This window comes from Myxine glutinosa, chromosome 5 (genome assembly GCF_964187855.1).
Source record: "Myxine glutinosa chromosome 5, kmMyxGlut1.1, whole genome shotgun sequence".
Lineage (NCBI taxonomy): Eukaryota > Metazoa > Chordata > Myxini > Myxiniformes > Myxinidae > Myxine > Myxine glutinosa.
This window is the reverse complement of record NC_136265.1, coordinates 15,831,400-15,844,013: the sequence shown is the minus strand read 5'-3', so window position 1 is coordinate 15,844,013 and position 12,614 is coordinate 15,831,400. Positions and strand designations below refer to the sequence as shown.

At 46.0% G+C, this 12,614-nt stretch overlaps 1 protein-coding gene across 4 annotated transcripts in view; it reads left to right on the top strand.

The window, feature by feature from the left end:
• Positions 1–12,614, top strand: part of LOC137427914 (TOM1-like protein 2) — a 60,122-nt gene that overhangs the window by 16,332 nt on the left and 31,176 nt on the right. For all 4 annotated transcript variants that reach the window (XM_068117727.2, XM_068117729.2, XM_068117728.2 and 1 more), the window contains exon 4: positions 3,510–3,659. In XM_068117727.2, coding sequence (XP_067973828.2) covers positions 3,510–3,659 — 150 coding nt within the window. The remainder of the gene's footprint in view (positions 1–3,509; positions 3,660–12,614) is intronic.

The window sequence follows — 12,614 nt, the reverse complement described above, 5'->3', positions numbered from 1 at the left end:
GTGCAGGTAAATTGTGGTTGGATATTGGCATTTGTGGTGCGGTTGCAGAATGGTGTTGTGAATGGGTGCATTAGTGTTGTGGAAATGGCTGGGCGTGTAGCCTGTTAGTGTGTGTAGTTGGTTGGGCACTCCACCACTGTGAGGATGTCGGCCAGGTGAGGCCGCAGGTGGGCTCTGGGAGCCGGTAGTTGTGAGTGGGTGCCTGAGGATCCCGGGTGTGGATCGGGCAGCCCAGTGCCAGAGAGGGCACGGAGTGGGGAGAGAGCCAGAGGGCCTTCCCCAGGTAGTTAGGTTAGGGTGAGGAGCAGGTAAGCTCGGAGGCAACTGCAGTGGTGGAGGTGTGCAGGTGGGTAGACCCACTGGGAGAGGTACACGCCGCAGCCCAGAAATTGTGCGAGGGCACCGGGAGATGAATCGGGGGAGTGAGACCCCAAATTGAAGAGCACCACAGTTTGGCCAATGGGAATTGGTTTTTAGAACCCATAGCGTAAGAGGGCCAATGGTTTGGCCGGAGAAAGACCCCGGGTAGTGTAAAGTTGTTAAAGTCATTTAGGAAATAGTTAGGATTGATGAACCTGTCGCACCATACGCAGCCACTTACCTGTGGTGATGATGATGACTCCACACCTGTGTTTTCTTTGTTTTGTGCAGGAAATGAGAATTGCTGTTGGATTGGTGAGACGCATCACGACGTGGATGAGACATTGGGGTGATTCCATCTCTCCCTCCCTAGGAGGGACTGATGATGAATTGGTGATGGCAAATTTTGATGAGAGTTGAAAATGGCAAATTTGATTGGTTAGGAGGGAGAGAAGACGAATTTGGTATATGGGAGGAACGGGGAAGACAGTAGGGATGTTTGTGGATTTGTAAAGTAGATGTTTATGGGTAGTGTTGTGTTTTGTTGATACAGTAAGGGGTAAGGGAGGGGCCATGTAGGTTACCTGGTGGGGGGGGCGTACGGTAGGAACGTACCTGTCTCACCTGGTTCCCATGTGCCCCCAGTGTGCATCACCTTGCATTGCGTGCACTTTTGCGCCTTTACCACCTTGCTCACTTGTCTTGTTTTTGTCTCCCACCTCCGAGGATCTGGCTTTGGGGTAGAGAGAGAGGAGAGAGAGGTGCTGGCTGCGCAGTTGTGGGCCTGCACTTTCGCTGTTCGCTGCCTGGATCGGTACACCATATGGACCGCAATGTTTGTGGCCACCCACAATGGACCGCAGTTCGTTTGCGGCCAAGCACCACCCGGGGATGGACCTATGGATCAACGTGGCACCTATGCCATACAGGTGAACCACTAATAGTTAACACCACCAAGTGCACCACAAGAAGAGCAAGAGACACCTGCAGGGTTAGGGGTTGTTGAAGTTATTTTTATTCCAATGAACAATGGTGACTGCACCGATTGGTGGTGGGGTGGTGCTGTTGATGCTCGGGAAGGGTGCTCTGCACGTTATTAAAGGCCGTCGGCCACAGAGCACTCGTGGGTTGGTGTATCGATGTTGGCAAGCGCGCTCTCTCTATGCATAACATCTGCATGTGTTCCTCCAAAGACAGGTCCTGGATCGTAGTGTAAATATCAGCGTAGTCTTGTAAATAATGCTCCCTACCGGCTGTATGTTTAGTTTGAGAATTCTTTCCGGATTCGGTTATCCTGTGGGTGTGTTTCTGTGAGGAGAAGGGTGCAACGTCGCAGGGGGACATATTTACTCATTTGTGAATATCTGTAAAACTGTCGCACTCAGGGTAGAGTTAATAGTAGAGGGAACTACATTGCGTGCCACACTAAAGTAGGTAAAAATTTATCGGGTCGGGACGCCCCGAGGGTAGAGAAGGGTGCAATGTTGCGAATATGGAATTTGGCCTCCATATCCGCTTGTAAATATTCCCCTATTTTCTCCGATACTCCCCAACTCTCCCTTACCCCATTCCCTAGTCCCATTGTCTGTAAACAACACCCATTAGAGCCGATCTTCCCCTTCATCCCCCCATTAAATGTCGTGCCCAGGTCCCCCGCACCACACGTAGACAATTATAGGACATCTTGCTAGTTATTCTTAATCTATGTCAGTTAAGGACTTGTTTCCATTAATTATGACTCTTCGTTGCACCAGAATGTGATGATATGGCACCAGTAGGAGTTTAGGACCTTCCCATACCTCCCCGCATCTCTTCCCATCATCTCAAGCTCCAACAACAACCACAACAACAGCGGCTTTGCGTCCTCACTCCGGCTCGGTTGGCCGCCATTGAACATGTGCTCGACGGGGTTACCCAGAAGGGGGCTCCCTGTCGGCCCCTCGTCAAGGGCGGAACCGGTAACCCCCGCACCCAATGAGAAGCCATGGGCCGATGCCATATGGGGCGGAGCTAACGAGCGAGGGCGTGACTCCCCGCCGGATATACGCGGCCCCGCGCCGGACGTGACGTTAGAGATGCGCCCCGAGCTTGGAAGGACAAGACGCCACCCTCCCGAGCGCTGAGCGACCTCCCCGGCATCTCCACCAAAGTCGCGACCCACGAGCGCTGAGCGACCTCCCCGCCTCTGCTGGACACCAACGTACGCGATTCTGTCCCTGAGCCAGGTGCACCTGAGCCATCGACTGCCGCTTTCCTGGCCATCAAACCCCGTGTGAGTGAGCCTTGTCCCGTTTATCTGTGGTCTGTCTAGGGTTAATATAAGAGTGTGTTTAAGTGCCCACCTTCCTATGTTTCCCTCTTGTCCTTGTAATCTAACCTTTTTCCGTACGAATATACTTGAGAACTGAACCCCTGGTGTCGTATTGTGTCATTATAGCCCAGCCGGGTGTCTTCTCTTTCCTATTGAGCCAGCGTAGCGCGATTAGTTAACATTCGGGCACAATCGGGTAACTTGTACGGATACGGCGGCCATCCCGCTCGGCCCACCATACCATCAAAGTCGTATCTGTAACAATATTTTAAAAAAGTTGTGGACGAGCTATGACTCAATTTGTGGGTCGAGTTAGTTAGGTGACAAGAACAAGCGATTCGATTTTGATTAAGATCCGGATGCAGATCCGGTCTATCAGTGGATACAAAACATTAACCGTTCAGCCTGGCGGAGGTATGCGCACCAGTTTAACCTTGCAGTTGGTGTACCTCAACCAATGTCTTGTTTGTTCATTCATGGAGGAAATGGCCCAGCACCAGTTATTGATGCCATTGACAGAGGAATGATGTTTATGTTCCTGAAACTTTATCGCTTTATGAATAGGGCAACGTTCACTTACCCATTGTACTGCTTTGATTTGTCGATTGTGTACTAATGCCCTTGTAATTATTGTTATAGAACACTGGTGTCTCCAAATCTCCTAGGCCTGCATGTGTTATACACAATGTGCAATCACCTCCATGAGACTTGGACCACTTAAATAAATACATAACTAATCAACTAAATAATAATCAATCAAAACGCTCTTAAATTGTTGTATTAATAATATGTCGATGCTCTTCTAATCATCTGTTGTGTTCACTGTTTGGTTTGGTAGGTTCTTGAGACTGGCGTGAAAAACTGCGGGCATCGCTTTCACTCGCTCGTCAGCAGCCGGGACTTTCTCGAGGGGGTCTTGCTACGTCTCATTCAGTCCAAGAACAACCCACCGATGGTGGTGCAGGACCGTGTACTTTTACTCATTCAGGTAGCTGCCAGACTTTGACATTGTACTCCTCGGCAGGTTTTTGGGGTCTTTTAAGTCTTTCACGAACCAGCTGGCCAGGCCTGATGTTTATCTGAGGTTAAGGCAGGAATTTGGTATTTGGCCAGGGTGTTGGCGATAGATCGTCTAATGTTCTTGAAGGGCACAGTGGGATTTTAACATCAACCAACTAATGGTGGCTGATGGGATGCCCAGTTTAATGTCCATCCGAGGGACGGCACACACATTGAATCACCCTGCCTGTGAAACACCGGGATGACAGTTTATAGCTGAGTCGGGATTCGACCCCAGGCTAGACCACTTAGAGGTGAGTGTGCGTACAGTGAGGCTATCCTGCCAGTCCTTCTGTTAATATTATTATTATTAATATTAATAATACTAGGGCATGCCCGTACTATATATATATATCTAAAATTATATCCCCCCCCTCTATTTACATGAAATGGTTTGGTCCAAAGCGAACGGCTTGCGAGTACGGTGACAATCCCCCCCCTCTATTTACATGAAATGGTTTGGTCCAAAGCGAACGGCTTGCGGAGTTTGGTAAAGAAATCGCCATAGCGTGCACAAACGCGCAGGAAAGCGAAAGAATCGCAAATTAGTTTTAATTAGTTTTAAAACATAGTTTAACGCCAACATAGTTTGCCAACGTGAAATAAATGAATACGCTCTCAAATGTGCCGTCCGAGGCAGAGTCTGTTCGCCACGTTCGGCACACGTGATAACTCGCTGCTCTCTGATTGGTTGAATCGTTTTTTGGACATAGCTCGGTAACTACTTGTCCGATTAATATGAAACCTTGAAAAGGCACATCCTCGGGTCCCCAGCAATATACCTGGCAAGTTTCAAGTATATCGGACCCGTGGTTGTCGAGAAACAGCGGTCACAGACATACAGAGATTACTGGAATTATAGATAGATTATCATTATGCCATTATCATCGAATGGAATTGGCTGATTAATTTGTGGTTATAATAATTTTGATGAAAAATCAAATTGGGATGACATAGAGGCTGGAGTCAGGATTGGAGGAAGATGTATCTACATCGAAGGTTTGCTGATGATGACACTCTGTTGGCAGAAAGTAGAGGAATTGATGAAACTGCTGCAGATAGTGAAGAAGGAAAGTGAAAAGCTGGTCTATATTTAAATTTAAAAAACAACTATAACGACACTCTTCGACGTCACAACGTTGGCCGATATGCCTCCGCCCACATTATTACATCATTATATTACTTTTTTTTCTTTCTTTTTTGTATACAAGTTCGAGGCTCGTGAAAGAGCAAACATTAATCACACAAAAAGTCAAACCGACACATAAAACACAAAATAAGGGCAGCGGTAGACAAATGGGGAGAGAGGGGGAAGGACACAAACACAACATTTGAGAGCAGGGACATCGAGAGAACTGTGGGAGGGAGAGGGCTTGCGGGGAGGTTGGAGAGGTATAAAACATATGAACACTGCAAGGACTTCCAGGAAAGAAGTTGGAATTTCAAAAATGTGTCTGGGATGAATTAGCGGGGGTAGAAAAGATCAAGGTTTTGGATGGGGGAAGATAAGAGATGGTGGTGAACAGCTGTTTTGAAGACCTGGAGGGAGGAGTGGGATTGAAGGGAGTGGGGGAGTTTATTCCAGAGGCGGGAGAAAAGGGGGAATGAAAGCGTGAAGGTGAGCAGAGAGCCTAGATTTTGGCAGTTTAACCATAAGAGGGTTGCTGGCAGATCTTGTGCGACCTGTAGGAATATTAGGGGGACAGAGCACAGAGAGAGCTGGGGGAGCAAGGCCGGAGAGGAGTCGGTAGAAGACAAAAAGACCACTAACCTACCTGCGGTGAGTGAGTGAAAGGCCCTCGGAGTTAGCTTCATCGCAGGAGATTCCAATGATTCTGAAAGCTTTGGTTTCAACAGCGTGAAGCCGAGCTAGGTGTGAGGCAGGAGCACCAGCCCAGAGGGGGGAACAGTATTCCATTGGAACAGCTGTGGATGAAAGCCTTGTATGTGGTGAGGAGCTCAGGTGTGCCAAGGAAGGACTTCGCACGATGGAGGATGCCCAGTCGGCGACTGGCTTTGGAGGCCAGATTTGAAATGTGGTTTTCCCAAGAAAGATCATGGCAGATAGTGAGACCCAAAAGCTTGAGCGACAGAACTTCTTGGAGAGGATTCTTGAGAAATTAGATGGGAGGGTTTTCCAGTCGGTCTTTTCGTAGAGACATAGTAAGTGTGAGATTTGTCAGGATTGAAAGACATGTTCCACTTTTTGACCAGTCTGTGATTTTGTCCAGGTCTGCAGAGAGTGAGGAGGCTGCAGACTGCCGATCTGAGGGATGAGGAATGGAGTGGCAGATAGTGGAGTCATCAGCAAAGAGATAGGATTTTCCAGAGAGTCGATACTTGTACCAAGTTTGCTTTAAATCCATACAGCTGTTCTCAACTTATCACATTTTTACCTGACATGACATCTGACCTTTGACCTCTTGACCCCAAAATTTAATCAGTTCATGTTTGCATTGTTATACATACCTGTACCAAGTTTTAATTTAAATACCTTCAGCTGTTCACAAGTTATCACATTTTTACCTCACATGACCTCTGACCTTTGAAATCGGGACCCCAATCAGTTAATCTTTACATCATTATACATAAGTGAACGGAGTTTTAATTGGATCACTTCGGCCATTTTCAAGTTATAGACCTATTACAGACTTTGATCTTTGACCTGTTGACTCCAAAATCTAATCGGTTAATCTTTACATCATTATACATAGTTGTACCAAGTTTTAATGAGATTAACTCAGCTGTTCTCAATTTAATGCCCTATTACAGATTTAGACTTTGAGATTTCACCCCAAAGTCTAATGAATTAATATTTATATCATTATACATACCTGTATCAAGTTTTAATTAGATCACTTCAGCCGTTCTCGTTATAGACCTATAACTGACTTTGATATTTGAACTTTGCCCCCAAAATCTAATCAGTTTATCTTTACATCATTATACATACCTTCACCACGTTTGAATTCGATCACTTCAGCCGTTCTCAGGTTATACACCTATTACAGACTTTGACCTTTGAACTTTTCCCCCAAAATCTAATCATTTAATCTTTACATCATTAAACATACCTGTACCAAGCTTGAATTAGATCACTTCAGCCATTCTCAAGTTATAGACCTATTACAGACTTTGACCTTTGACCTATTGACCCCAAAATTTAAACAGTTCATGTTTACATCATACATACCTGTACCAAGTTTTAATTTAAATCCCTTCAGCTCTTCACAAGTTCTCACACTTTTACCTGACATGACATCTGACCTTTGACCTCGGGACCCCAAAATTTAATCAGTTAACCTTTACGTCATTATACATACCTGTACCAAGTTTTAATTAGATCACGTCAGCCATTCTCAAGTTATAGATCTATTACAGATTTTGACCTTTGATCTCTTGGCTCTAAATTATAATCAGTTAATCTTTACATCATTATACATACCTGTACCAAGTTTGAATTAGATCACTTCAGCGGTTCTCAAGTTATAGACCTATTAGGACTTTGACCTTTGAGCTTTGCCCCCAAAATCTAATCAGCTAATCTTTACATCATTATACATACCTGTACCAAGCTTGAATTAGATCACTTCAGCCGTTCTCAAGTTATGGACATATTACAGACTTTGACTGTTGACCTCTTGACCCCAAAATCTAATCGGTTCATCTTTACATTATTCTACAAGCCTGGTGTTGGGCTAGCGGCTAGGGTGCCAGCTTAGGATCCTAGGATCCTGGGTTCGAATCCCGGTCGATCGCTGAATTAACACCATGGGGGTTGACTCAGCCTGTCATCCCTCCGAGGTCGGCTAATTGAGTACCAGTTCACTGGTAATTCCCTGCTTGTCGTAAAAGGCGACAGGAAGGGCATCCGGCCGTAAAACATTGCTTCAAAAAGGGGACCAAAAAAAAAACAACAACAACCACGGTCCCCGCAAAAGGCCAACCCCCGCAAAGGCCACACAAAGGTGGTTTGTGGTTTTTTTTCCATTATTCTACAAAAGTGTACCAAATTTGGTCAGAATCCCATCACTGGTTCACAAGTTATCGTGGTAACAGGATTTTTACCGAACATGACTTCTCACCATTGGCCTTTGACCTCGTGTCGCCAAAATCTAATCAGTTCATCTTTACCTCATTATATATACCTGCACCAAGTTTGACTAAGATCCCTTCAGCCATTCTCAAGTTATCGTGATAACAATAACCTACACTAAATGGCCAAAAGTATGTGGACATACGAACATCACACCCGTATGTGCTCATCAAACATGTCATTCCAAAATCATGGGCATTAATATGGAATTGGTCCCCCTTTTGCTGCTATAACAGCCTCCACTCTTCTGGGAAGGCTTTGCACTAGATGTTGGAACATTGCTGCGGGGATTTGTTTCCATTCAGCCACAAGAGCATTAGTGAGGTCGGGCACTGATGTTGGGTGATAAGGCCTGGCTTGCAGTCGGCGTTCCAATTCATCCCAAAGTTGTTTGATGGGGTTGAGGTCAGGGCTCTGTGCAGGCCAGTCAAGTTCATCCACACCGATCTCGACAAACCATTTCAGTATGGACTTCGCTTTGTGCACGGGAGCATTGTCATGCTGAAACAGGAAAGGGCCTTCCCCAAACTGTTGCCTCAAAATTGGAAGCACATAATCGTCTGGAATGTCATTGTATGCTGTAGCGTTAAGATTTCCCTTCACTGGAACTAAGGGGACCTAGCCCAAACCTTGAAAAAGCCCGAACCTTGAACAAGGGGCCTAGCCCGAACCTTTTAAAACAGCCCCAGACCATTATTCCTCCTCCACCAAACTTTACAGTTGGCACTATGTGTTCAGGCAGGTGGCGTTCTCCTGGCATCCGCCAAACCCAGATTCGTCCGTCCGACTGCCAGATGGTAAAGCATGATTCATCACTCCAGAGAACGCGTTTCCACTGCTTCAGAGTCCAATGGCTACGAGCTTTACACCACTCCAGCCATCGCTTTGCATTGCGCGTCGTGATCTTAGGCTTGTGTGCAGCTGCTCGGCCATGGAAACCCATTTCACGAAGCTCCCGACAAACAGTTTTTGTGCTGACATTGCTTCGAGAGGCAGTTTGGAACTTGGTAGTGAGTGTTGCACCTGAGGACAGACGATTTTTATGTGCTACACGCTTCAGCACTCGGCTGTCCCGTTCTGTGAGCTTGTGTGGCATACCACTTAGTGGCTGAGCTGTTGTTGCGCCCAGACATTTCCACTTCAAAACAAGTCAAGTGAATCCACTTGGATTCCGCCCAGGTTGGCACATGGAAATTATGATGTAGCATAATTATCATCTCGGGTCAAGATTTGAAATTATGCCATGGTTTTTGTAAAATTGCTACTAGTATTCACATTATGTACTTTTACCAAAACATACATCATCATAGAAACATACATAGAATTTGGGTCCTCTGGGTCATTTGGGTCCTCTGGGTCATTTGGGTCCTCTGGGTCATTTGGGTCCTCTGGGTCATTTGGGTCCTCTGGGTCATTTGGGTCCTCTGGGTCATTTGGGTCCTCTGGGTCATTTGGGTCCTCTGGGTCATTTGGGTCATTTGGGTCCTCTGGGTCATTTGGGTCCTCTGGGTCCTCTGGGTCATTTGGGTCCTCTGGGTCATTTGGGTCATTTGGGTCCTCTGGGTCCTCTGGGTCATTTGGGTCCTCTGGGTCATTTGGGTCCTCTGGGTCATTTGGGTCCTCTGGGTCATTTGGGTCCTCTGGGTCATTTGGGTCATTTGGGTCCTCTGGGTCCTCTGGGTCATTTGGGTCCTCTGGGTCATTTGGGTCCTCTGGGTCATTTGGGTCCTCTGGGTCATTTGGGTCCTCTGGGTCCTCTGGGTCATTTGGGTCCTCTGGGTCATTTGGGTCCTCTGGGTCATTTGGGTCCTCTGGGTCATTTGGGTCCTCTGGGTCATTTGGGTCCTCTGGGTCATTTGGGTCCTCTGGGTCATCTGGGTCCTCTGGGTCATTTGGGTCCTCTGGGTCCTCTGGGTCCTCTGGGTCATTTGGGTCCTCTGGGTCATTTGGGTCCTCTGGGTCATTTGGGTCCCCTGGGTCATTTGGGTCCTCTGGGTCATTTGGGTCCTCTGGGTCATTTGGGTCCTCTGGGTCATTTGGGTCCTCTGGGTCATTTGGGTCCTCTGGGTCATTTGGGTCCTCTGGGTCATTTGGGTCCTCTGGGTCCTCTGGGTCCTCTGGGTCATTTGGGTCATTTGGGTCCTCTGGGTCATTTGGGTCCTCTGGGTCATTTGGGTCCTCTGGGTCATTTGGGTCCTCTGGGTCATTTGGGTCCTCTGGGTCATTTGGGTCCTCTGGGTCATTTGGGTCATTTGGGTCATTTGGGTCCTCTGGTTCATTTGGGTCCTCTGGGTCATTTGGGTCCTCTGGGTCATTTGGGTCCTCTGGGTCATTTGGGTCCTATATTCCTATCCTATAACATATATATCCTATAACCTATCCTATATATATCCTATATCATATAACATACTGTATATCCTATATATCCTATAACATAACATATAACAAATATATCCTATATTATGTACTAGCGAGCGGCCGCGTACCAGCCAAAGGGGTAGCCCATGGTTAGCCTAAATATAGATTTGATGACGTCATGTTTACACATCTGAGCGACAGAAACTGGCTACACATCTGAGCGACAGAAACGGAGCTTCACTTTTGGAGAGACAGAAATTCCCAGGCAAACGCTATAACGCACCAGGTTTACAACCTGTGCGTTAATAACAGCACTTCCAGTTGACAGGGGCAGCTACAATTTTAAGGGCAGAAATTTGACAAACTGACTTGTTGGAAAGGTGGCATCAAATGATACCATGTTGAAAGTCACTGAGTTCTTCAGTACGGCCCATTCTACTGCCAATATTTGTATATGGAGATTGCATTTGATTATATAGAACTGTCAGCAATAGGTGTGGTTGAAACAGCCGAATCCACTAATTAGTAGGGATGTCCGCAAACTTTTGGCCATGTCGTGTATCACGGGACAACGGAGGGATGGACAATCTTTAAACATAATGTCTCCGGCGACTTCGTCAACGGAGGCATAAAAACTAAAATCTTGTCAACTGAGAAGATTTCCGTGTTCAGATTGGGAGACGGGCGATACCATGGAAATAGTGTAAAGTTTCATCTTCCTGGGTTCTAAGATTGAAGTGAGTGGAGAATGTAGATAGGATAAATGGGAAATGAATATCAGATGATTCTTGTTGGGGAGAACAGAAATATCAGTGTTGACAAGGATCTGGAAAGATAAAGATGTAACAATACAAACCAAGAGGAGGCTGGTAAATGCTCTGGTATTTCCAGTTGCAATCAATGTATGGATTAGAGTCGTGGACAGTGAAAAAGAAAGAAAGGAACAACATTTATTTCGGAAAAAAATTTCTGCAAACTGCAAAAATAACAAACAAATCAGTGGGTGAACAAATTACAACACAATGTACATTAGAAGCGCTAATGCTAAAACATAAAATGTCGTACTTTGGGCACATCATGCATGCAGAACATGAAAGTCTGAAGAAAGCAACCATCCTGGGTATAGTTGAGGGAAGAAGAGGAAGAGCAGACCTTGTTCATGCCTGATAGACGGGTAAAGGCTGCAACCAAGCTGTCTCTGCGAGAGCTTCGGAAGCAGAGCAGGATAGGGAATTTGGAGAAATCTGATCATGAATGTCACGAGAAGTCGGACATGATTTGACGGAACTGGATAACTGCTTATAATTTTTACCTGTGATTGGTGTCTGGACCAGTGACTCTTAGCCAATTCACCGCCCATGTGTAAGTACATCCAAATGTTTCAAAATTTCCCTCAGGTGAGTATTAGACAATGCTATTGACCATTAGGAATAGCACGATGCATTGAATAGAGGTCACAATTAGACCATAATAGTGTTGGGGGTACATCCACTCTTTATAGTGGACCAGCCACCTAGCTAAAAGAGCGCTAGAAAAGGTTTTGATGGCATGGCGTGTTAAAAGCAGTCATCCATGTTCAATCTGCTCTACATGGCGTGGGGATTAGAAAGTGCCCGGATGACATTCTCAAATTTGACTGTTAAGGTCATTTCTGAGGTTACAAAGGTCACGTGGGGTCAAATAAGGACAATGTATCTAAATTTTGCAATAACTCATGAATGGAATATACCTGCGTGTTCAAACTTTGGCACTAGATAGCGCATTGTATTGGGCTTATTTTAAGGTCATTTGCATATGCATAGGTAAAAAGCATCATGGGAAAATTCAATATGGCGTCCACAAAATGGCCGCCAAACCTGTCTCTGGTGTGGAGTAATGTACAACATGTCTTTCTGTAAGCCATAAACTCCCCAAACCAAGAACATTAAACTTATCAAGTATGTAGCTTACACTATTGGGCTATTCAGAAGACTATTTGCCTGACAGTGCGAGAAAAGGATCATGGGAAATTCAAAGTTGCGGCCACACAGTGTTGTCACAGATTTGTGTTGCTCTGTTTTACTATACTAGGGCATGCCCGTACGTGGGTGCCCGTTCCTTGCCAAAAAAAAAAAAAAACGCTACCCGTACGCTCTACCCCGCCCGTACGCCCGTAAACAAAAAAAACAACGCTCTTCGCTTCCGCCCTTCACTCTGACTGAATTGGGAGAAATAATGCGCATAAGAAATCGAGAAATTATTATTTTCTCCGGAAGAAATCGAATTACGAACCGTAATGGCGCACGCGCTCGGCTCGGCTCGCTCTCACATCGGCCACGCCTACGCAACAACGCGTTCTGTGATTGGCTGCCGGAAGTGCAGTCTTCACTGTCCGGAAGGTCGCAAATCGCAGTTACGATGAATCGCAAATTAGTTTTAATTCGTTTTAAA